Here is a 26,139-nt window from a genome sequence, read left to right as displayed (position 1 = left end):
AACTTAAAAGAGGAGTGGCCTAGTGGTTAAAGCACTGGTCTTGCAATCCAGAGGTGGCCAGTTCAAATCCTGCTGCTGCTCCTTGTGATCTTGGGCAAGTCACTTAACCCTCCATTGTCTCAGGTACAAACTTAGATTGTGAGCCCTCCTGGGACAGAGAAATATCCAGTGAACTTGTAATAAAACGCACGTCCAACATTCTGAAGCCGAGAAAGTGAAGCCTTGAAGCATTCCTGCAGTGTTCTGGAACTACGTGTTGTCAATTGAGGAGATGGAGCCTTACAGAGCACACGAATGCTTGAAGGCTTCACTTTCTCAGCTTCAGAACGTTGGAGGTGCATTTTATTATATAGGATATGCTCGGTGCTTTTATGTAGCACATGCGGGGAATTTAATATATGCTGATTAAAGTGGAGGAGTGGCTGGAGGGGGGTAGGGGAGATAGGACAATCGCTTGATGGCTGGAGGGGGGGCAGGGGAGAGAGGAGAATTGCTGGGTGGCTGGAGGGAGGGCAGGGGACACAGGAGAATCGCTGGGTGGCTGGAGGGGGGGGCAGGGGAGAGAGGAGATTCACTGGGTGGCTGGAGGGGGGCAAGAGAAAAAGGAGAATCGCTGGGTGGCTGGAGGGGGGCAGGGGACACAGGAGAATTGCTGGGTGGCTGGAGGGGGGCAGGGGAGATAGGACAATCGCTGGGTGGCTGGAGGGGGGAGGGGAGAGAGGAGAATCGCTGGGTGGCTGGAGGGGGGCAGGGGACAGAGGAGACTCGGTGGGTGGCTGGAGGGGGGCAGGAGACAGAGGAGCATCGCTGGGTGGCTGGAGGGGGGCAGGAGACAGAGGAGACTCGGTGGGTGGCTGGAGGGGGGCAGGAGACAGAGGAGCATCGGTGGGTGGCTGGAGGGGGGGCAAGGGAAAAAGTAGAATCGCTGGGTGGCTGGAGGGGGAGCAGGGGAGAGAGGAGAATCGCTGGGTGGCTGGAGGGGGGACAGAGGAGACACACTCGCACCCAGCAGTCTCACTCTCTCTCTGTCACACACACACACTCGCACATTCACTCTCTCTCTCTCTCTCTCTCACACATACTCTCTCAAACATACACACTCCGAGGAAAACCTTGCTAGCGCCCGTTTCATTTGTGTCAGAAACGGGCCTGTTTTACTAGTAATTAAATAAACTACTTCCTGATCAGAAAGAAGGTATGGTTGCCACAGACCAGAATTTGCCTAAGGCATGAGGTTCCACCCAATACATTTTGAGTTTGTGTAGCTGACTCATCGTATTTACGAAATGAACTTGACACATTAAACATCTCCCACTGAAAGTCTGTCCCACGCTGCTGCTTTGAAATTTGTAATGTGACATAGGATTGAATGTGGCGCTATCTGGGTAAGTTTGCAAGCTTTTGTTAACTACGTACTTCTATCCACTTTGCTGCGGGTATTGTGCCTGTAGATGATAGCAGGAGAACTGAGAGAAAAACATTCTTAAATGCTGAATGGTTCAACACTTATCTCCCCTCAACTTTGAGGGTAAATAAATTGCTCCGTTCTGTAGTAGTTGACTAGTGGCAGTCAGGGACCAGAGAGTGCTGAGTGTATTGGGATTCTGGTACACTTGTCTTCTTCTCAGGGCCAAATGCACTAAACTAAACAAGCCTTTAACGACCCTTTAACGAACAAGTTTTAAACCATGGCATGCACTAAAGGCCATTTTCCGACGGCAGTAGCAGCTAACGAAAATGGAATGCAGATGAGCAAATTGTGCAGAAACCCTATTGTAATGAGATGCACTAACCTTTTCCGATTGCCTTAACGGGTGGAAATCGCCGGAAAATTTAACGAGAGGTTGTACCTCTTGTTGGGGCGGCGCTAGATCGAAAAATTGTCAAAAATGTATGTCATATACGCCGCCCGAAGATGCCGTTCCACTCACCTCCCCGTTTTTCAATCAGCTGATATCGATATCGGAGAGTGCAGTTGAAAGCGTGCATCACAAAAACAGCCTTCCATTTTGGCCAAATAATAAAAACTTCTTTTTTGGCCGTGCTTCACTCAGCTGAGAGACCTGGAAGTCTCTGAGCCAATCACAGCGCGTTTAGCTGAGCTAAACGCGCTGTGATTGGCTCAGAGATTTCCAGATCTTTTAGCTGACTGTGAAGCACGGCCAAAAAAGATGTTTTTATTATTTGGGTGTGAATAATGGCCAAAATGGAAGGCTATTTTTGTGATGCACGCTTTCAACTGCACTTTCCGATATCAGCTGATTGAAACGGGGGTGAGCGGCCGTCTTCAGGCAAGGTGATATCATAGGTTTGGCGATTGTGCGCATGCGTTTCCTATACCGCTGGCAGAGATTACACCAGATTAACGATACTTTCATGCATCCAACGTTTGAATACCGCGCCGAACATGTGCATCTTTTTTTTTAGTGCATCCTTCGTCTTTTCTAAAATGGTAATGACTTTTATGTTTTTGGTTGTTTTACGTTTTGTTGATGCATCTTGCCCTCAGTCCATTGCCCTTCCACGAGTGGGTTGTTTTTGTTCAAGATTCCATTGTGTCTTTCCACCAGTCCTGCCGACCGGGGGTGGTAGGCACAGTGGTTCCTCAAGTCAATGGCCAGTTGTTTCCCTAATAGAGAAATGATGGAATTCACAAAATGGAGGCCATTGTCACTGTAAATTCTCTCTGGAATGCCATACCGTGGTATGACTTCTTTTACCAGAGCCTTAGCCACTGTCAGGGCATCAGCTGTTTTGCTTGGGAACGTTTCTACCCATTTGGAAAACATGTCAATGCTTAGCACAAAGCATACAGTGTGAACAAAAATGTTTAGAATATTGTGAAAACCCATATGCTGTGAATATTCTTGTTACTATTGTTATCCTGTTGAGACATGGTTTAGCCCATGGCTCACTACTGCAGCATATCGGAACAAATTTTTTGGTAATATATATTTATTTTCAGTAGATAAGTAAATGTCATCCGTTCCTTTTATCTCGCTGCACCTCACGCCTGGAATAGATTTCCCGAGTCTGTGTGTCTAGCCCCGTCCTTGGCCGTTTTCAAGTCCAGGCTAAAAGCCCACCTCTTTGACACTGCTTTTGACTCCTAGCCACTTCTCACTTGCCCTGTACCCCTCCTCTTTTATTCCCTTACCCCTTAGTTGTTCTGTCTGTTTACCTGTCTTATCTAGATTGTAAGCTCTTTGAGCAGGGACTTTTTTTTGTGTATGGTGTACAGCGCTGCGTATGCCTTGTAGCGCTATAGAAATGATAAGTAGTAGTTTTAGTAGTAATGTAGAAGCCTGCCCTTGCAGATCAGCAATGCGTTCGTGCAGGCTTCTGTTTCTGCAGGACGTCAGACTCACAGAAACAGAAGCCTGCACAGACGCATTGCTGATCTGCAAGGGCAGGCTTCTAGATGGAATGTTGCTAGTGGAGGAGTAGCCTAGTGGTTAGTGCAGTGGAGCATGGGATGATGTTACTATTTGAGATTCTGGAATGTTGCTATTACTTGAGATTCTACATGGAATGTTGCTACTATTGAGATTTTGTTGCTACTATTTGAGATTCTACATGGAATGTTGCTATTCCACTAGCAACATTCCATTTTTAGATTGTGAGCTCTTTGAGCAGGGACTGTCTTTTTTGTGTATAGTGTACAGCACTGCGTATGCCTTGCAGCGCTATAGAAATGATAAGTAGTAGTAGTAGTAGTAGTCATCTACAAGGGTGGCTCCTTTTTTTTATCCAAGATTGTCTTTCGTGCTCTGGGGATGCGTGTTGCATCTGGCGTAACACATTGCCAGATCCAGAAAGGTTGCTTCTCCATCGGTTTGGAAAAGAACATCATGTAAAGGAGCAAATTGTGCAGCTTCTTTTGCTATTTTGTCTGCAAAGGCATTGCCTAAAGAAATGGGATCTGTACGTTTAGTATGGGCCTGCACACTTACAAATAGTTATCTGTCTAGGAAGTAAGACAGCATCCAGTAATTGAAGGATAAGGTTTTTGTGGTTTATTTCCTTACCCGTAGAGGTTACTATGCCTCTGTTTTTCCATTGCTGTGAAAAGGTATGGACAGTAGAAAAGGCATACTGACTATCTGTGTAAACATTGACCGTCTTAGTCTTCGCTAGTTTACAGGCCTCGGTCGGGGCTACCAGTTCTGCTGCTTGTGCTGAATAAGTTACGGGTAATGATGCCGCTTTTAAGACTTGGTCATGGGTTACTATTGCAAAACCTGTAGCATGTGTTCCATGGAACCATCTACAAATAAAGTGAGGTCAACATGCTGATAAGGTGTGTCTTTTAAGTCGGCTCGACGTAGCACCTTCTGGGTTATTTCTGCAAGACAGTCATGTGGGCTACCATCAGTCGCAATGGGTACCAGGGTTGCAGAGTTCAAGGTGGTGCAGCGTCCAATAGTCAGATGTGGCTGTGACAATAAGGTAGTCATGCAGGAGAGATGTCGAGAGGGTGATAGGTATGAAATCTTGTTCTGAAGTAATGTTACCACGACTGCATGTGGGACTTGAAGTGTGAGCATGTGGAAAAGTACCAGGGTTGCGGATAGAGGCAGCCACCACAGCCTGAACACAGTGTGGAAGGGCGCGGGCAACGGGGCCTAGTCTACTAGAGTAATAGGCCAATGGCCTCTGTTTGTTTCCATGTTCTTGTGTTAGTACTGAACTCATGTACCCATCCTTACAGTGAACAGTTTGGAAGAATGGTTTAGCATAGTTTGGCAATCCTAAAACGAAGGAACTAGGACCTGTTTGATTTTTATGAATGCTGACTCTGCTTCAGGCGTCCAAAGAAGTGGGTCCGAAGCTGCCATAGGTGTATCATACATTAGAGCCAACAAAAGTGCTGTCATGGCTGCATAATCAAGTATCCAGGACCTACAAAAATTTGTCATTCCTAGGAAGGACATCATTTGTTTTTTTTTGTAATAGGTTTTGGTGCCTGTAATATGGCAATTTTACGGTTTTCATCTAAATGCTTTCCTTCATGTGAAAGATTATATCCCAGATACCACACAGTGGTTTGCCATAGCTGAAGTTTTGATTTGTTTACCTTTTGGCCTTGGTCAGCTAAAAATTGGAGGAGACTGATAGTATCAAGCAGTGGCGTAGCCACAGGTGGGCCTGGGTGGGTCAGGGCCCACCCGCCTAGGGCTCAGGCCCACCCAACAGTAACACACGTTTAGCAGTAGCTGGTGGGGATCCCAAGCTCCGCCAGCTAAAGACATCCCCCTGATAGTAATTAAAACGCTGCTCTCCACGATACTGGCACCTCTGCATGCTCAGTTTTCAGCGCAGGCCTACTGCAGACTGCCAAGGTGGAAAAAAGCGTTTTCCCGCCAGCTCAGATATTTTTCTGGTGGGGGTTGGGAAGAACACTTGGTGCCCACCCATTTCTTGCCTAGGCCCACCCAAAATCTGTTGTCTGGCTACGCCCCTGGCATCAAGCTTGCATTGCTCCTCAGTCTCTGAAGCTAGAAGAATGTCATCTACATAAAGTAGTATCTGACTTCCTTGTGGTGGTTCAAAAATTTTCTAGGTTTGCGGACATAATTTGTGAAAAAATGGTGGGTGATTCACAGTATCCTTGAAGAAGGCGAGTATACAGTGGTGGAAATAAGTATTTGATCCCTTGCTGATTTTGTAAGTTTGCCTACTGACAAAGACATGAGCAGCCCATAATTGAAGGGTAGGTTATTGGTAACAGTGAGAGATAGCACATCACAAATTAAATCCGGAAAATCACATTGTGGAAAGTATATGAATTTATTTGCATTCTGCAGAGGGAAATAAGTATTTAATCCCTCTGGCAAACAAGACCTAATACTTGGTGGCAAAACCCTTGTTGGCAAGCACAGCGGTCAGACGTCTTCTGTAGTTGATGATGAGGTTTGCACACATGTCAGGAGGAATTTTGGTCCACTCCTCTTTGCAGATCATCTCTAAATCATTAAGAGTTCTGGGCTGTCGCTTGGCAACTCGCAGCTTCAGCTCCCTCCATAAGTTTTCAATGGGATTAAGGTCTGGTGACTGGCTAGGCCACTCCATGACCCTAATGTGCTTCTTCCTGAGCCACTCCTTTGTTGCCTTGGCTGTATGTTTTGGGTCATTGTCGTGCTGGAAGACCCAGCCACGACCCATTTTTAAGGCCCTGGCGGAGGGAAGGAGGTTGTCACTCAGAATTGTACGGTACATGGCCCCATCCATTCTCCCATTGATGCGGTGAAGTAGTCCTGTGCCCTTAGCAGAGAAACACCCCCAAAACATAACATTTCCACCTCCATGCTTGACAGTGGGGACGGTGTTCTTTGGGTCATAGGCAGCATTTCTCTTCCTCCAAACACGGCGAGTTGAGTTCATGCCAAAGAGCTCAATTTTTGTCTCATCTGACCACAGCACCTTCTCCCAATCACTCTCGGCATCATCCAGGTGTTCACTGGCAAACTTCAGACGGGCCGTCACATGTGCCTTCCGGAGCAGGGGGACCTTGCGGGCACTGCAGGATTGCAATCCGTTATGTCGTAATGTGTTACCAATGGTTTTCGTGGTGACAGTGGTCCCAGCTGCCTTGAGATCATTGACAAGTTCCCCCCTTGTAGTTGTAGGCTGATTTCTAACCTTCCTCATGATCAAGGATACCCCACGAGGTGAGATTTTGCGTGGAGCCCCAGATCTTTGTCGATTGACAGCCATTTTGTACTTCTTCCATTTTCTTACTATGGCACCAACAGTTGTCTCCTTCTCGCCCAGCGTCTTACTGATGGTTTTGTAGCCCATTCCAGCCTTGTGCAGGTGTATGATCTTGTCCCTGACATCCTTAGACAGCTCCTTGCTCTTGGCCATTTTGTAGAGGTTAGAGTCTGACTGATTCACTGAGTCTGTGGACAGGTGTCTTTCATACAGGTGACCATTGCCGACAGCTGTCTGTCATGCAGGTAACGAGTTGATTTGGAGCATCTACCTGGTCTGTAGGGGCCAGATCTCTTACTGGTTGGTGGGGGATCAAATACTTATTTCCCTCTGCAGAATGCAAATAAATTCATATACTTTCCACAATGTGATTTTCCGGATTTAATTTGTGATGTGCTATCTCTCACTGTTACCAATAACCTACCCTTCAATTATGGGCTGCTCATGTCTTTGTCAGTGGGCAAACTTACAAAATCAGCAAGGGATCAAATACTTATTTCCACCACTGTAGGTATACCTCTTTCCTTCAAAGGTAAATGCAAACCAAAACCTACTCTTTGGATCAATTTGGATACTGAAAAAGGCATTTGTGATGTCTATGACTGAAAAGTATTTGTTTTGTGGTCTTAGGTCATTTAGCAAGGCGAATGGATGGATGGATCAGGTACAGTGGGTGCTCTCGGGATTACTGTCTTACTTACCGCTTGTAAATCTTGCACCATTCTCCATCCTTGGGAAGGAGGTTCTTTTTTTTTACAGGGAACAAGGAAGTATTACAGGGTGAGTCTGAACATGGAATTAATACTCCTGTCTGTAAAAGGTCTTTTATGACTGGTCGGATTCCAGCCGCTACTTCTGGTTTCAGGGTATACTGCTTTTGATAGGGCCTGAATGAGCTTTTCGGGGTGATGTAAATCATCGATGCATCTTTGATTGTACCGATATCAGTACTTCCCTTGGACCATAAGGTGGCGGGGACCTCGGGCAACTCTACATCCTTGGGCTCACTCAGGTAGTACAGATGTCAGTTAAAGTTTTCAGGTAAGTCTTTCAGGTGTACCGTGGGTACTGCCATCCTGGTCCATGACATTAATTTTGACGAGGCACCTACTGTGGGGTTAAATTGGAGTCCAGGTTCTTCCAGGGGTTCCCAATTATCATTATGTACACACGTAGTGACAAATCTGCCTACATCTACCCATTTAGCATGATGGGTTTGGACAGGGAAATGTGTGGGGCATATCCTGATCTATAGAGATGGTTTTCTGACATGTCAGGCAGTTGTACATGAGCTGCGCAAAAGCCTTTGTCATCCCAGTACAATTTCAAAATAGTTATTTGGCACTGTTTCAGCTTCAAAAAAATGGTCGCCTACAAGGAATCAGGTTTTGATGTATGAGTCTAGTAAGTAGTACAGTGCAAATCCTCAGGACACATGACTTCTACAGCTGTTGGTTTAACAAGGGTCTGTATTATCTGCACTCGTTCCCTATTTACAGAGGATGGGCCGTTCATGATGAGGTCCAGACTGTAGAAGTAAATGAAGGGTTGCACAGCCTGTGTTATATACGTGCCTTCCTCAATTCCAAAAGCCTTTAAGCCCTTTTCGGTTGGCACTATGGCAATTCCTAAGCTGTGAAGAAGGTCTCTCCCTAATAAATGACATGAGCAGACTTTGGATACAATCAATTGGCATGTACTGCGTCTACCACTCTCAGGCTCAAGAACCTCTATTAATTTAGATAGTGGTTCCTTTATTATGCTACCACCTGCATTCTTTACTATAATAGTCTCGGAGGATAAGGGAATTAATTTTGCATCATCAAATTTTACAACTGTGCGTCCAGCCCCAGTATCACACAGAAAAGTAATTTTTTTTCTCGACCATGAGGGTTATCTGAGGCAAGGCATGACTTTCAAGGCAATTATAAACTCTTTCTAGCTGCAGTACTTCTTCATCTTCAACATCCGCTTTCCATTTCAACTTTCCTATTTCCTCCAAGTCATCATCTCCCTTGTCCCGGACTAACAGTGGAGACTCCCTTTTTAGTCATGCTCTCGGTTCGTCCTTCCGATCTCTGCATTCCCAAGCCCAATGTCCCTTCTTCACATAACAACATCCTGGTTCCCTTCTAATTTGTCTATCTATTCCTCTACCTGGCCCTCGGTTCCCTCTAACATTTTGGCTTGGTTGTGCCAGGTATGTTTCGCCGGTACCCTCATGCACCATTAAAAGATTGGACTTTTTCTGTTTTTTCCTTTCTTGAAAATGTGTCTCTGCATGTTTAGCATTTTCAAGAAGAGAGCTGAGATGATATGTGCGGTGTGTTACCATATGTTTAGTAATAAAACCATTAATAGGTTGTAAGCACCCTTTTAAAAAGGCATTTTTAAGCTGTTGTTCATATGGAGGGGCATAATCGAATGGGGACGACCATCTCTAAGGACGTCCCGGCGAAGGGGTGGGGAAACCCATATTATCGAAACAAGATGGGCGTCCATCTTTCGTTTCCATAATACGGTCGGGGACGCCCAAATCCCAACATTTAGGTCGACCTTAGAGATGGTCGACCCCGGTTTTCCGCGATAATGGAAACCGAGGACGCCCATCTCAGAAACGACCAAATCCAAACCATTTGGTCATGGGAGGAGCCAGCACTTGTAGTGCACTGGTCCCCCTCACATGCCAGGACACCTACTGGGCACCCTAGGGGGCACTGCAGTGGACTTCACACATTGCTCCCAGGTGCATAGCTCCCTTACCTTGGGTGCTGAGTACCCAACCCCCCCACACAAAACCCAATCCCCACAACTGTACAACACTACCATAGCCCTAAGGGGTGAAGGGGGGCACCTACATGTGGGTACAGTGGGTTTCAGGTGGGTTTTGAAGGGCTCCTATTTACCACCATAAGTGTAACAGGTGGGGGGGGGGGGATGGGCCTGGGTCCACCTGTCTGAAGTGCACTGCACCCATTAAAACTGCTCCACGGACCTGTATACTGCTGTCAGGGAGCTGGGTATGACATTTGAGGCTGGCAAAAAACTTTTTTAAAGGTTTTTTTTAGGGTGGGAGGGGGTTGGTGACCACTGGGGAAGTAAGGGGAGGTCATCCCTGATTCCCTCCGGTGGTCATCTGGTCATTTCAGGCACCTTTTTGAGTCTTGGTCGTGAAAAAAAATGGACCAAGTAAAGTCGGCCAAGTGCTCATCAGGACGCCCTTCTTTTTTCCATTATCATCCGAGAATGCCCATCTGTTAAGCACGCCCCAGTCCCACCTTCGCTATGCCTCTGACACGCCCCCAGGAACTTTGGTCGTCCCCGCGACGGAAAGCAGTTGAGGGCGCCCAAAATCGGCTTTCGACTATGCAGATTTGGCCGACCCTGAGAGAAGGACACCCGTCTCCCGATTTGTGTCAGAAGATGGGCGCCCTTCTCTTTCGAAAATAAGCCTGATGGTGTATCATTATCCATATTGGGCAGGAGATTTATGCCACTATGGATATCAAAGAGGTCCTTTAATCTGACAAAATATGGCTATACTTTTTTTCTCCTTCTTGTTGAATACATTGATTTATAATAGTCCAGTTTGCCCTTGGTACAAATTTAGTCCTAATACAAGCCATTAATTGATTTAATGCTTGTGCAAGGACGGCATCATCATAGTTCAGCGGTCTGTTGTTGCCATTGGTGGGTCGCCAGTCTCCACTGATAAGGCACCAATCATGACCAAGAATTTGCCTAAAAGCTCTTTCCATTTCCACCCCATTTAACCGGTAACTTTGACATAAGTTACGAATCTCAGTTTCAAAATCTAATGATTTAATTTTGGTGTGCGGAATACCTTCTGTGGCCTTTTTTTTTTTTACATCATTTAGGAACCATGGTCGGTAAACGAACATGGTGTCATTCTGACCCTGTTCACCTGCTCGAGGGTTGGGTACTTCTATAAGGGGAAATTTTTCATATTCGTCCGTCTGCCACGCATGGGGACTTTTAATTTGCCACTCTCCCCATTATTTTTCTTACATTTGTACCCCGCACTTTCCCACTCATGGCAGGCTCAATGCGGCTTACATGGGGCAATGGAGGGTTAAGTGACTTGCCCAGAGTCACAAGGAGCTGCCTGTGCCTGAAGTGGGAATTGAACTCAGTTTCTCAGTTCCCCAGGACCAGAGTCCACCACCCTAACCCTAACCACTAGGCCACTCCTCCACTCCCATGATTTTCCACTTCTAGTAACCTGTTCCGGGGCAGTGGGAGCAGGGAACCAGCGGAGCCGACAGGCGCGCGGCTGCTCTCTGCGCCCCTCCAGCAGCGTGCATCCGGGGCGGACCGCCCCCACCGCCCGGCGCTTGGTACGCCGCTGCTCTATCATATCTCCTCTCTTCATCTTTCTTCCAAAGTATACATACTGAAGTCTATAAAATCCGTCCCCATAGACTTTATGGCAGAGAGCACTGATCGTTTTAGTAGCCCCTCTGGACCAATTCTAGTAACCGCTTTCCTATGGTAGATTTGTCTAAAGCTTTCAGGAACAAACGTTTGGAACTTCTGAAGAGCTTCAACTGCAAATAACTGTAACACCTGATGAGGTAATGTCGCATGAGCTGCCTTTCACTGGGATGCACACTTTATCAGCCTGGCCAATGATGTATACAAAAAAGTGTCATACGTAGCCAGGTACCTGGATTATTTTTTTCTTAATAAAGTTGGTTTTGATGGACTAACCTGATGCTTGTTTTCTGCTTTAATGCAAATAGTCTCACATCCAAAACTAGGATCAACTGTTAGCAATCGGTCATTGCCCAACTTCCCCATTTTTCAGCGTATGTGCCACCGGACAAGTTCAGTGATAGCAAGGAATTACCCCTACAGCTTTAGGTCTGTGGGAAGAGACAGCCAGTCTTAGCTTAACACTCAGAGACAGGAATGACAAGTTCCAGCAAGCAACGGCAGGAATGGCTCAGACATGGAAACGCAGGATAACCTTATTGTGATAAGGAGCTACTGTTTGCTAACCCAGGAACCCGCTCTATCCTATACTGAACTGAGAGAAGGTACTACCAGACGAAGCTTCAGCGTCAGTGATAGGGCAATTGTTGGACGAAATGGCTGCTCTTTGTACTCCCTCTCCTCTTTTAGGCTTGTGTGCTTGCCGATTCATAGACTAGCAAACAAGGGAAATGTGGGGACCCCCTGGCTTGGTGCTTGCCCTGGTCGTAATGCCTTTTGTTATGGCTGGATAAGAGAGTCTGTATGCAAAGTGGATCCTGCTCTTGTATGTTGGACTGGATAACTCCAGAAATGGGTCATCTATGACATAATGTCTGGGACTTTATTGAAACCATCTACAGGATCATGTCTGGTTCATTTCCATACATGCAAATTGCTGTTACTAACTTGAGCTGTCTTCTTGAACAACCACTATTTAAAGGGCTGTGACAGAGAAAGAGGAGGAGTGACTAAGAGAAGGGAACATATTTACTGTTTCCCTAGAATGAACAGGAAATCCACAGAACCTTATAAGGATATCTGTATTATACTGATTTGTTTCTGTGCGGGCAGAAAGGTTGAGCTTTAAAGAGAAGTTGGAAGAAATCAAAAATTACTGATGGATACGAAAAAGTGGCAGCAGGAGAGTGAATGATTATTTATCCAAGTTAAAATCTGCTAAGCAGTGGCGTAGCCAAGGGTGGGCTTGGGTGGGCCCAGGCCAGTGGTGTGCTGGAGCAAGCTCTCACAGGCTCGCAAGAGCCGGTTGTTAAGTTTTTAAGAATTTTGAGAGCCGGTTGTTAAAGTAGGGCCCTCCATGTGGGCTTGGGCCCCCTGCTGAATTCTCTTTTACTTTGCTGGTGGGGATGCTGAGCCCTGCCAGCCAAGTAAATAGACTGCTGCTGCTCCCCACTCCTTGTTTCCAGCTCTGGGCAGCAGGCTGGGACTTCTCGAGCATGTGAGAGAAGTTCCAGCATGCTGCTCGGAGCAAGACGTTGGGAGTGGTGGCAGTCCATTTATTGGCTGCCAGCAAAGGTATGCCTAGCGTGCCCACACGAAAGGAGGGAGAAGAGAGAGGCAAGTGTTGCTCCCCCCCTCGGCCACCCCTGGCTCTTCCAACTGCAGAGCTGGCTACGTCCGGAGAAAGAGCCTGTTGTTAAAAATTTACCAGCACACCCCTGGCCCAGGCCCACCCACTTTGGGTTCAGGCCCACCCAGTAGCAGCATACCTATGATGTGGCTGGCAGGGATCCCCAAGCCGCACCAGCTGAAATCTTCCAACAAGGGTCCCTCCTGCATACCTTGTAAGTAGCAGATCTTCGCCTGCAGTGACATACATACTGCTCGCACTGGCCCCACAGCCTTCCCTCTGACGTATTCCTGCCTATGCGAAAACAGGAAGTTGCATCAGAGGGAAGGGTGTGGGGCCAACATGAGCAGTTTGTATTAGTTGCTGCTCGCTGCTGGTGAAATTATGTTATTTAAAAGGTAAACGGGAGAAGGGGGATGTTTGAGAGACCATATGGCATGCAGGCGAGAGAAGGAGAGACCAAATTACCTGTGGGACGGGGCGAGGTTCTTCTGCCCGCCCATCTTGGGCCCAGGCCCACCCAAAATTGGGTGTCTGGCTACGCCCCTGCTGCTAAGCATTCTTATTTCTCAAGGAAGATCAAGTTTCAAGTTTAAACAGGATTTTCTACCCACCCATCAAGTAAATATCTGAGCGGCTTACACAGTGGATTAAAATTATGCCGGCAACAGGCGAGAAGGGCCGAGCTTTACTGACCCAAACATAAGATACCGGAAGCTCTTCGAGCCTCTGGGAATACCCAGCAATATTATACATTTGAGATTAGAGAGGCAAAAAAGACCTAGATTTCTTACCCCACAACAAAACAACTTTTTCAGTTTTTAATAAACTGACAAGTTCACCATCTCAAGCATTGCTGTCGACAGATGTTTTGGCCAGGTAGTTTTCATCTAAGATTGAGAAGCTTCAGAGACGCAACCATCTGTAAACTCTTTGTCCAAATTAATTTCACATTTACATAGTACTTTTTGTCCCCTAGATCCAATTCCATCCAACTAGTTGAAACTACCCTCTTTGGGACTGATACCGTGCATTCACTCTATGCTATCTCATAGTCTGTCTACTGATGAGGTTCCATCTTGGCTTAAGGCTGTGCTTATCAGGCCACTTTTGAAGAAACCTAAATTAGATCCTTGACAACCTATGAACTCGTTGCCGGAGAATGTAGTGACAGCAGTTGGCCTTGCTGAGTTTAAAGGGGGTTTGGTCAGATTCCTGAAGGAAAAGTCCATTGAACATTATTAATTTAAATTTTTGTTTTGTTTTTGGGTTTTTTGCCGGATTCTTGAGGCCTGGATTGGCTACTGTCGGAGACAGGATGCTGGGCTTGATGGACCCTTGGTCTTTTCCCAGTATGGCGGTGCTTATGTTCTTACCACCCAGTTTTGAACCTACCTTTTTTTGTATAAAATCATTGAAACGGTAGTTTTTCAGCCACTTCAAACCTTTTCAGAATCACAAATGCTTTACATCCCCGTCAGTCAGGATTTCGGACTGGGTTTAGTACTGGCACTGTAGTTACTGCATGTACAATCGCCCTAGTAGTCTCAGATCTTTTGGCCGCCTTTGACCTGATTAATCATAAACTTCTTCTTCATCGCTCGGCTTCTTTAGGAAGTACAGGGATTGTTTATGATTGGTTTTCTTCATTTCTTTCACATTGATCTTTTCAGGTTATTCAATCAGCTTCTCGTTCAGATTCCTTTTCATTGATGTGTGGCGTGCCTCAAGACTCCATACTCTCTCTGCTACTCTTTAACCTTTTTGTCAGCCCTTTGGCCTCATTGATTCAGTCTCTGGAGATTAGAGATTAGTAGTTCTTATACTGATTTCTTAATTGTGTATTACAGTAGTGCTTTGAACCTTGACCTCCAACCTAGTTGGTGGTGCAATGGCTACTTGAGCACAGGTTCTATGTCTCCTCCCTCAGGTAACCTCATACTGTTTAATAGGTTGACTGTTCCAGTCTCGTCTTTTAATTCAATTCAAGTGAGGTCTTATATACTGCTACTATCCCCTAAATAGAGTTCAGTGTAGTTTACATGGATTAGATATAGATTACAACGGATAGCAAGTAGTTCAAGCCAGTCTAAGAAGGTGAGTTAAGTGGCTGAGTTTAGGAATAGGTAAGTTTTTAGTTTTCTTTCTGAAACTGAGGTAATCCTTCTCTGTCCTAATTCCGATGGGGAGAGAGTTCTATAGGGAGATTCCAACTGTAGGGAAGAGCGACCGGAAAATTTTCCGGAACTCGATTCCCTTGTGAGGCTGTGAGGAAATGAACCGCTGGCCCACTCTCAGTTTCAAGGAGCGGGCCAGGTTTGGTGACAATATATCGATCTTTTAGATATTATTTATTTATTTAATTTTATAAAATTTATAACCCGCCTAAACCTAAGCAGGTAACAGTATAACATTCACAATTTCTTATACAATATGATATCTTGGTATTATTATTGATTCTGCTTTGTCATTTGCCATCCAGATTTCACGTGTGGTTAAGGCAGGTTTTTTTTCTTTCTTCGAAAACTAAGGTCAATGAGCTCTTTACTTAATTTTGACTCACTTTCCAGCTTATTTTCAAAAGAGAAAAACGCCTATAGTGCGACCTAAATTGGGAGATAGACGTTTGTCTCGCAAAGGCGCCCAAATCGGTATAATCGAAAGCTGATTTTGGGCGTTTCCAACTGCACTCAGTCGCAGAAACGAATAAAGTTGACGGGGGCGTGTCGGAGGCGTGGTGGAGGCGGAACTGGGGCGTGGTTATCAGTCGAGGAGAGATGGGCGTCTTTAGCTGATAATCGAAAAAAAAGGCGTTTTTACCGCGATTTTGGGTCACTTTTTTTGGACCCTTTTTTTTCACGAACAAGTCCCAAAAAAATGCTCCAACTGCCCAGATGACCACTGGAGGGAATCGGGGATGACCTCCCCGGACTCCCCCAGTGGTCACTAACCCCCTCCCACCAAAAAAAACCCACTTTTAAAACTTTTTTCCAGCCTGTATGCCAGCCTCAAATGCCGTACCCACCTCCATGACAGCAGAATGTGTTCGATCCTGTCACAGCCTTTCCCTGGGTCAGATGTGGCTCTCGGGTGCAGTACAGGGTCACATCAGCATTGTATTGTGGTGGGTGTAGGGTATTGGGCTCCGTGATTTCATTAGCTTGTGTTACAGTCTCACGATGTTGGTAGTTGGTAGGCTCTTCTCCCATGGTGCTTTTCCCCCTACCTACTGGGTCAGAGTGTGCCCTGTTGTGTTTCCTGTTGTAGTCCATGCGGTAGTGGCCATTTTTGTAAGCCAGTTTTAGTTCCCTTTCCTGTGTTAGCCACGTTACAGAACTTAGTTCTTACCTTGAATGGGGCTGAAAGAGGGCATTGTACAGCATTCTGCCAGCTCTGACCTATGCTCATCTCAGTACCAGGGAAACTCGTTGCCAGTGGGGCACAACCTCTGATCTGCAGTTAACTGTGAGTAAAGGCGGTTATTCCAATAAAGGACGTTTTTGGAGAGATTAATCTTCAGGTGTCAACTGGTGTGCCAATGTTATATAGCAGCAACCAGTCCTAGAGGCCTGCGTGTATGCAGGTCCCTGGAGCACTTTTAGTGGGTCCCGCAGTGCACTTCAGCCAGGTGGCCCCAGGCCCATCTCCCCACCACCTGTAACACTTGTGCTGGTAAATGGGAGGCCTCCAAAACCCACTTTACCCACATGTAGGTGCCCCCTTCACCCCTAAGAGCTATGGTAGTGTTGTACATTTGTGGGTAGTGGGTTTTGGGGCGGGGTTGGGAGCTCAGCACCCGTGGTAAGGGAGCTATGCATATGGGAGCTTTTTATGAAGTCCACCGCACTGACCTAGGGTGCCCAGTTGGTGTCCTGGCATATCAGGGGGGCGAGTGTACTACGAATCGTGGCCCCTCCCACGACCAAATGGCTCAGATTAGGACGTTTTTGAGCTGGGCGGTTTTAGTTTCCATTATCGCTAAAAAAAACAAACGCCCAGCTCAAAAACGTCCATTTTTTCGAAAATACGGTTCGGCCCGCCCCTTCACAGACCCGTTCTTGGAGATAAACGCCCATGGAGATAGGCGTTTCCGTTCGATTATGCCCCTCCACATACTCTTATGTTTGCTTTTGTCCACTCTAAGTACGATTACTGCAATACCATTTATGCTGGTATTTCTAAATTAAATCTAAAAAGACTCTTACTGCGTGGCCATGTGGTGGGGAGCACTTACCCCAACGCTTGAGGTAGCGATAAGGGATCCTGCGGTAACCCAGAAGAGGGTAGCGTGTGGCAATGTCCAATTACTGCCGGGTTAGCACCGTGCTATTAAAAAAAACATTTCCAGCGTGCCGGAAATGGCGCATGCTCAAGCTAGAACTACCGCCTTGTTTTGCCTGCAAGGTAGGCGGTCTATGAAATTAATAAACGATAATAAAAGGGGAGAGTAAGCAAAGAAAATCACAATTGAGAGGGAGGAAATACAATGTTGAAAGGAAAGCAGGAGACGGAAACGGTATGCTCAACCTCAACCACTCCAAGAAAGAGAAACGTCCTCAACCACTCCAAGAAATAGAAACGTTTTCAATTCGGACTTAAATTTTTGTGAAGATATTTGGAGCTTAAAGCAGAGTGGTGTCCGATTCCAGAGCTCTGGCCCCTGTACTGAGAAGACAGATCGCCTTATGGCTTTTTTTTTGTTTTTTTGTTACATTTGTACCCTGCACTTTCCCACTCATGGCAGGCTCAATGTGGCTTACATGGGGCAATGGAGGGTTAAGTGACTTGCCCAGAGTCACAAGGAGCTGCCTGTGCCTGAAGTGGGAACCAAACTCAGTTCCCCAGGACCAAAGTCCACCACTCCGCCACTAGCAGCATTCCATGTAGAAGCCTGCCCTTGCAGCTGCACAGGCTTCTGTTTCTGTGAGTCTGACGTCCTGCTCGTACGTGCAGGACGTCAGACTCACAGAAACAGAAGCCTGCACAGCCTTCTACATGGAATGTTGCTAGTGGAATAGCAACATTAACATTCCATGTAGAATCTCAAAAATAGTAGCAACATTCCATGTAGAATCTGAAATAGGGAAAGGGAAATGGGACTTGATATACCACCTTTGGGAGGCTTTTGCAACTACGTTCAAAGCGGTTTACATATACGCAGGTACTTATTTTGTACCAGGGGCAATGGAGGGTTAAGTGACTTGCCCAGAGTCACAAGGCGCTGCCTGTGCCTGAAGTGGGAATCGAACTCAGTTCCTCAGGACCAAAGTCCACCACCCTAACCACTAGACCACTCCTCCACTCCTTTGCGGATGATTCCCCTAAAAGGAGAAACACTCTCCATTTACAAAAACCTAGGCATTTTTGTTCAGGTGGTGAATGACTTGTTGGGGGTGTAAGGTCCCTTTAAGGGTATTTTCTGCAGCAAGTTGGCTGATTATTTTGAAAATAAAATAGTGGATTTAAAAACTAAGCTCCTGCTTAGAACAGGAAGTGTAACCCAAGTATTGAAAAGCAGATATTTAGTTTGTCATCTTTTCAAGCCTTTCTACCAGATAAGGTTAGAGAGTTGGTATTATCTTTAAAAACCTTTTACATTCCTTTAATTCCAGTCCCTGCTTCACTGTTTAAAGTGTGTTCAGGTGCTATTTTTACATGGATACCTGACATAATGAATGCATATTGTCTTTGTAGAGCTATTGAAGTTAAATTTTGCTGGACCTTTGTTACGATTGATTTTATCTTCTTGTATGGATGTATACACAACAGGATAAATCAATAGAAAAAATGGAGTTTGAGGTGGGTAAGTTGGTTTTGAAAGAGTGGGTTGTTGTTTGTTACATTTGTACCCCGCACTTTCCCACTCATGGCAGGCTCAATGCGGCTTACATGGGGCAATGGAGGGTTAAGCGACTTGCCCAGAGTCACAAGGAGCTGCCTGTGCCTGAAGTGGGAATCAAACTCAGTTCCTCAGGACCAAAGTCCACCACCCTAACCACTAGGCCACTCCTCCACTGTTGCTACTATTTGAGATTCTACATGGAATGTTGCTATTCCATTAGCAACATTCCATGTTGAAGTTGGCCCTTGCAGATCACCAATGTGGCCGTGCAGGCTTCTGCTTCTGTGAGTCTGACATCCTGCACGTACGTGCAGGACGTCAGACTCACAGAAACAGAAGCCTGCGCAGCCTTCTACATGGAATGTTGCTGCTAGTGGAATAGCAACATTCCATGTAGAATCTCCAATAGTAGCAACATTCCATGTAGAATCTCCAATAGTATCTATTTTATTTTTGTTACATTTGTACCCCGCGCTTTCCCACTCATGGCAGGCTCAATGCAGCTTACATGGGGCAATGGAGGGTTAAGTGACTTGCCCAGAGTCACAAGGAGCTGCCTGTGCCTGAAGTGGGAATTGAACTCAGTTCCTCAGGACCAAAGTCCACCACCCTAACCACTAGGCCACTCCTCCACTAATCTGGAAGCTGGAATGTCAATGTTTTGGGAATACTGACGTGTCATCTCCATTTTCAGGTGAAGGTAGGAAAACAAATTCTGCAACAGGTGTTAGGGATAATTTTAGAGTAGAACGGCGTTGGACAATGCCAAATTTCTCAGGTTTTACGTAGGGTATATTTTAAATTGAGTATTGTTAGGAAATTGAGGCCATATCTGAATGGTGATTTATTTTGCGCAGTGGTGCAGAGATGTCTGCTGTTTGTACTTTAGATTATTGTAATACGTTGTATGTGGGTATCTCTGGGGAAACTGTTGTGAAAGTTTCAAATCGCACAGGTTACCGTGGCTAGATTTTTAACTAAGAGTAAGCGAAGGACTAGTGCTATGAAACGACAGCACCAGTAACTGTTGGTTTTAACTTTTAAAGTTTTAAAGTATCAGGTGCCTCATTAATTATGGTCCTCTGTGGCAGGGCCAGCATTGGGAGGGGGGAAGGGCAAACAGGGCAGCTGCCCTGGGCACCACAGCTCCCAGGGGCCCTGCGGTCCAGGCATCTCTTCCCCTTCTCCCCACCAAGTCCCTCTCCTCCCTTCCTGGTCTTCTTTAAAAATTTATCTCCCTTCTCAGAAGGGCCCTGACATGGCAGCCATTCTCACAAGCTGCCTTGGGCTGCCCTGAAGCTTTCCCTCTCTGCCAGTGGCGTTCCTGGCCTGGATGGCACCTGGGGCGGAGCGCCGATGCGCCCCCCCCCCCCGCTAAATGACACCTTCGCCCCCCCCTCCGATGAAATGACACCCCCCACCCGGGTGCACGCTGCTGGGGGGGGGGGGGTGCTGCGGCGCGCGCCTGCACCGAGTTCGCTAAACTTCCCTGCAGTTCCCTCTGCCCTGGAACAGGAAGTAACCTGTTCCGGGGCAGAGGGAGCTGCAGCGAACGAGCGACGAAGTTTAGCGAACTCGGAGCAGGCGTGCACTGCAGCACCCCCCAGCGGCGTGCACCCGGGGTGGACCGCCCCCACCCCCTTGGTACGCCACTGCTCTCTGCCACCCATGATCCGCACCCCTCCAATGCAATTCCCTGTTTCTGCAAAGCTGGATGCAGCTTATGAGGATGGGTCTTTTACTAAGGCGCGCTGGCATTTTTACAGCATGTTAAAAATAGGTGCGCGCTGAACGCTAAAGACGCCAATGCATTCCTATGGGCGTCTTTAGCGTTTAGCGCGTGCCTATTTTTAACGCACGCTAAAAAAAAGCCAGCAGCGCGCCTATGTAAAAGACCCCCTAAATTTTTAAAGATCAGGAAGGGAGTAGGAGAAGGGGAAGAGATGCCTCTGGACCGCGTGGTAGAAATTGTTTTAAACTGACCTCTTTTAGACCCCTTCTGGACTTTTCCAAATGGGGAGGGGAACATCTTAAGTTCATCCAGAAGATTCTTTATAGTTTCCCTCCAATCCCAGGGTGGTTGGTTCTGGGGAGGCATCAGAAGGCGTAATTCAAAACTGATCCCCATGACCACTGCTCTCTGTCTCTCTAGGTCTAGGTGTATTCTGGGCCATTTATGTTCCCACATATAGTCTATTAGAATCTATCAGTATTTTGTGCACAAAATGAGTGTCTGGTGTGGGTTTAGTTTAGTTAGTAAAATAAGTGACAAGTAAGGAATACTTGAAAATGAAGACAGAGAAAGGTTTCAGATAGAAGGCATTTATTCTTACCAAAGTTTCAAATTAATACAGACATCGGATGGATTCTGGGTTCAATGGCACAGCGCTCTGCCGTCTGAGAAGTGTTGGGGACGACTCCGAAATTAAGCCCAAATCACCCTTCTTTTATACTCTCTTCTCTCAATAGAAGTCTATGGCTGGACCTATTTTGGGACCTGTTTTTTTTCAACTATTTCTCAATTTCTGTGGTTAAACTGTCGTGTCCTGCCATCTGTTGTTCTGTACCCAACTCTTTCCGTTCCAGCTATTGCAAGTTATTTCGCAATTTCCTCTTTTGTCAACATGTTTTTCTCTTCTGCCAGAACATCTTATTCTTAGCATATCAGTTTCACTTCCCCTTTTTCTATTATCTTATGATCTAAGTTTCATCTTATAGAAAGACAAACTCCATTTTAATAAGTGCTACATTCAATTTGTACCTGGCCTTCCACCCTTTCGGTGGGCATCCAGTGAGGGCCTCTTGCTGTAGTATAATTATACAAAATGCAGATGGGAAGATCGGGGAATCAACCGGTCCTGCTCCGTGGAGACATCCACCCCTAGATGTCTTTTGCGCTGCTCACAAAGGAACCTGCTAGTAATGCTTGATAAATGTATCCAGTGCGTATTTCCTAGTAAAAAAGGTGCCAGTACTCAAATGCTAGGCCACTCTTCAGGGGTGGGGTAATCACTGAGGGACCCATCCCACAATAGCCAGGCCCCCTGCAACCGTCACAGAATGTATGAGAAGGCAGAATTGGTGTGTAGAGACTCAGTTCTTTCATTAAAACTTGGGGTCCATGGGTCAATTTTAGTAGACAACGGAAAAGGTGCCGGTACTCAGTACCCCCTCAAAAAAAGCCCTGAATGTATCTATAATGGGGGAGGAAGTATGAAGGAAAAAGGCTTGTAGATCACTAGACAGCAGAGGAATTAAAAAGTGCTGAGCCAATCACGCATTTTAAGTCATATTAAAAAATATTTTGACAAACGGATGGAAACGATACTTTCCTAAATATGAATTAAAAGCTATTTACATAGAATATTTGCAGAGGCGTTTGCTGTTAGGTCTAGGTTGGAGAAAAGCGAAAGTGAAAGCCTTGAGGGGCCTCCCAGTACTTCCTGGAACGTGCCGCCCGGGGCCCCTGCGAAGTTGAACGTTCCAATTATCTAAAACCTGCCCAACAGCGTGGGTGGTCCTGGTCCAGTATTCCATCTCTAGCTGATGATCTCGAGACGAGCCCTGCCATGCACGGCTTACGTAGTCAGGTAGATCAGCAAAAAAGTGTTTTGTATGGTTTCAACCCACTGAAAACAGGCACAAGTAAACGCTAAACAGACATGTCATGAAAAGTCTGCAGTTGCCCTGCCGGGGGCTGGTTATGATTTCATTCGAGATAGGCTAATTTTAACCTTCCGGTCTTTCTTTTCTTGTGCACGCAGGAGTTTAGGAGTCCGAAAGATGCACGTAACTGTGATCGGAGCGGGCGTGATTGGACTGTCCACTGCCCTCTGCATCCATGAGCAATATCACACCAAAGTGAATCCACTGGTGATCAAAGTGTACGCGGATACCTACACGCCTCTGACCACTAGCGATGGAGCAGCTGGGTTGTGGCAACCTTATTTATATGATAAGGGGAACACTCAAGAAACGTAAGGCACAAAGCTTTGGCTCTCTATGTATCCTACTGGGCTACACTGTATGCTCAAGCTGGGCAAAGTTCGTCCTGTGGGAGGCTTAAATTCCACCCCTCCACCCCCCCCCCCCCCCCCAATCCCACATACACACATGCAGGAAAGAGAGGATTCCTTCCCCTCAGACTGGAATCCAAGGGGGGGGGGCTTTCCTCAACCCTCAGTCTTTGAACCTAGGAATTCAGAGGACACTCAGAGCTGGAGTCCCCTTTGCTACCCCCCCCCCCCCAAATTCCCCAGAACTAGACCTCAATGGGACCCTTGAGTCAAAAACCTTGCCCCCCTCTGGCAGCACAGATAATGTTATAAAATGGAGGAAAATACGTTTGCTTATATAGGCTGATATACACATATCACTTAGATTTGAACCCATATGTCCAAAATGTACAAAGAAGGGTTAACTTTGTGCCTAAGACATGGCAGTGGGGGGCAGTTCATGGGGTTAAGCTGTAAATTCTAATGAGCGGGTGGTGTCAGTCATGCAGCCAAGACCAGGTTGAAGAGTTTGTGATCTTATGAAAGTGACAGTTGTGTTCATCACACTATGCCTCTGTTATTTGTCTTAGTAAATGGAACAGGGAGACGTTTGATTATCTACTGGACTATGTTAACACCGAAGAAGCAGATAAAATGGGAGTATTCCTGCAGTCTGGCTACAATCTCTTAAAGGAATCAGCTCCGGTAATGGATTTCTTTTTCATTTCATTGGTGTGTTCTTACATAATGACTAGTAAAAAAGGCCCGTTTCTGACACAAATGAAACGGGCGCTAGCAAGGTTTTCCTCGGCTCCCCTGCAGCCACCCATGTCCAGTGACCCTCCTCTCTCCCCTGCCCCCCGCCTGCCACCCATGTCCAGCGACCCCCTGCCCCCCTCCAGCCACCCATGTCCAGCAACCCTCCTTTGGACATGGATCAGCTGTGAGGCATGTTCCCCCCCCCCCCCCCCCCGGGTTCTGAAGTTGACATCATAATGGCTACGGTGATGTTAGCCTGACCTACGGAGCCTAGCAGACCAACTCGGAATGAGCCTCGGTCCCAGGCAAGTCAGAACGTTGGAGGTGAGAATTATTATATAGGATGTGTGCTAAAAACTGGCTGCCACCTCCACCTTCCCATCCCCTACTGGCTAAACCTACATACTTAAATTTCTAAAAAGCCCCTCTCCTGGCTGCCCCTGCAGACCCCTGTTGCCCATTTTAAATAATCCCAGCCCTGTGATCTAAATGGATTAGGAATGACTCTCTATTGCTTTTGTTCCACTGGTGCCATGCTTCAAAATGTCATGGTTTGGCCTGGTGGGAGGAATACAGGAGAAATCCTATACAGGGGGATGGGGCTGAAGAGAGGGGAAAGATACTTTAAAAGTTGAATGCATAAGTTGAAAGAGGTTGGGAGACAGGCAGGTAGCAAATGACAATAACTGCATTTTTCTTTCATTTCATTAAGCACATCCCTAGTAATGAGTGCTACTCTTAGCACAGAGGGACATCCTCAGTGAGAAGGGGCAATTGTAATGGGATTTGGGATTTAAGATTTAGCTCACACTTTTTTCAGTAGTAGCTTGAGGTGAGTTTCAAAAGTACGAAAGACTAGGGGACACTCGAGGACGTTACATGGAAATACTTTTAAAACAAATAGGAGGAAATACTTTTTCACTCAACAAATAGTTAAGCTCTGGAACTCTTTGCCGGAGGAGGTGGTAACAGCAGTTAACGTATCTGGGTTAAAAAAATGTTTTGGAGAAATTCCTGGAGGAAAAGTCCATAGTCTGCTATTGAGACAGACATGGAAAGCAACTGCTTTCCCTGGGATTTGTAGTATGGAATGTTACTACTCTTTGAGATTCTGCATGGAATCTTGTCACTCTTTAGGATTCCAGAATCTTGCTATTCTTTGGGGTTCTACATGGAATGTTGCTACTCTTTGAGATTCCGCATGGAATCTTGTCTCTCTTGAGGATGATGGAATTTTGCTATTCTTTGGGGTTCTACATGGAATGTTGCTACTCTTTGAGATTCTGCATGGAATCTTGTCACTCTTTAGGATTCCAGAATCTTGCTAATCTTTGGGGTTCTACATGGAATGTTGCTACTCTTTGAGATTCCGCATGGAATCTTGTCTCTCTTGAGGATGATGGAATCTTGCTATTCTTTGGGGTTCTACATGGAATGTTGCCACGATTTGGGTTTCTGCCAGGTACTTGTGACCTGGCTTGGCCACTGTTTGGAAAACAGGATACTGGGCTAGATGGACCATTGGTCTGACCCAGTATGGCTTCTCTTATGTTCTTATGTGAGTTACATTCAGGTGCAGTAGGTATTTCCTTGTCCATAGAGAGCTTACAGTCTAATTTTGTACCTGAGGCAATGGAGGGTTAAACAACTTGCCTAAGATCACAAGGAGCAGCAGTGGGATTTAAACTCGGGCTTCCCTTGTTTTCAGTCCATTGCTCTAACCACTAGGCTACTCTTCACAGTAAATACCCTTATTTCCATGGTGTATTCTTTTCCTTGACCTAGCAGTTCTCTTTTGCTTCTTGAGCTTCCAGTTCATTTGGAACTAGGGCTGGAATCTGGTGTCACGAGCCTTCATTCCTAACTACTTGATGTGTATCCCCTGCCCCCAGTGTACCTGCTTTGATCATTGCAGTGGCAGTTCTGGGCCAGGTACCATGCACTAGGGCACCCTGCATCCACGGGCCTTGAATCTGGCCACGCCGGGAGCTGTGAACTGAGCCTTCACAGAATCCCAACTCCATCTAACTGGGGAGTAAAAGGACCTCACTTAGGGATTGAACCAAGGAACTTCCTCATGGCATCGCACAGCAGTGTCTATGAAACACTGGGCCAGATGCAACCAACACAGGAGAAAATCCAGTCCTCGCAGATGCGTGCAGCGGCAAAAGAAGGTGTGAGGATGTCAAAGATGAGTAAACCAAGCAAATTACTGCAAAAAGCCTTTAGTGCTTCAACAATCCTAATGGCCTATCGTCAGAAGACTTGACAAGGCTGTGTATCAGCAAGCATGCCTTTCTCAGCAGTCAGAATTCCCTAACAAAAATGAAAATTAACATATCAATAAATAGATAAATAATTGAAGAAATAAATATAAAGGTATAACAATACAGCTTAATACATGCATTGTTTAAATGAAAAAATACTACCAAAACAATGGTCCTGAAAAACAATGTTAAATATTAAATGTTAATAAAATGTGCGCAATTTGTAAAACATCATCAGGGGCAACATTGCAACATATACGTTGGCATTTACATGTGTAAGTGGGTATTTCAGGACCTAATCATTAACCCCCAGATTCTATATAAGGCGTGGCGAGTTGCGTGCATTAAATTGAGCATGCATCCAATTGCATGCATCTTAATTGAGTAACAAGCCAATCAGTGATGATAATTGTCCGAGAACAACCAATTAGCACTAATCGGCAGTAATTGGAATTTGCGCACGCATCTTTTTAGGCA

General features: G+C 46.1%; 1 protein-coding gene across 7 annotated transcripts in view; it reads left to right on the top strand.

Annotated features, from left to right (window-relative positions):
• DAO (D-amino acid oxidase) overlaps positions 1-26,139 on the top strand; it is a 95,612-nt gene that overhangs the window by 36,933 nt on the left and 32,540 nt on the right. For 5 of the 7 annotated variants that reach the window (XM_030217285.1, XM_030217283.1, XM_030217281.1 and 2 more), the window contains exons 2-3: positions 22,406-22,618; positions 23,227-23,341. In XM_030217285.1, the coding sequence (XP_030073145.1) occupies positions 22,425-22,618; positions 23,227-23,341 (309 nt within the window). In that variant the 5' untranslated portion in view covers positions 22,406-22,424. Of the gene's footprint in view, positions 1-1,335; positions 1,386-22,121; positions 22,232-22,405; positions 22,619-23,226; positions 23,342-26,139 lie in introns of those variants that run through there. The other 2 variants (XM_030217284.1, XM_030217279.1) reach the window with 2 other exon arrangements.

The sequence above is a fragment of the Microcaecilia unicolor genome, chromosome 11 (assembly GCF_901765095.1).
Source record: "Microcaecilia unicolor chromosome 11, aMicUni1.1, whole genome shotgun sequence".
Taxonomy (NCBI): Eukaryota; Metazoa; Chordata; class Amphibia; order Gymnophiona; family Siphonopidae; genus Microcaecilia; species Microcaecilia unicolor.
This window is presented reverse-complemented; position numbering and strand designations above follow the sequence as displayed.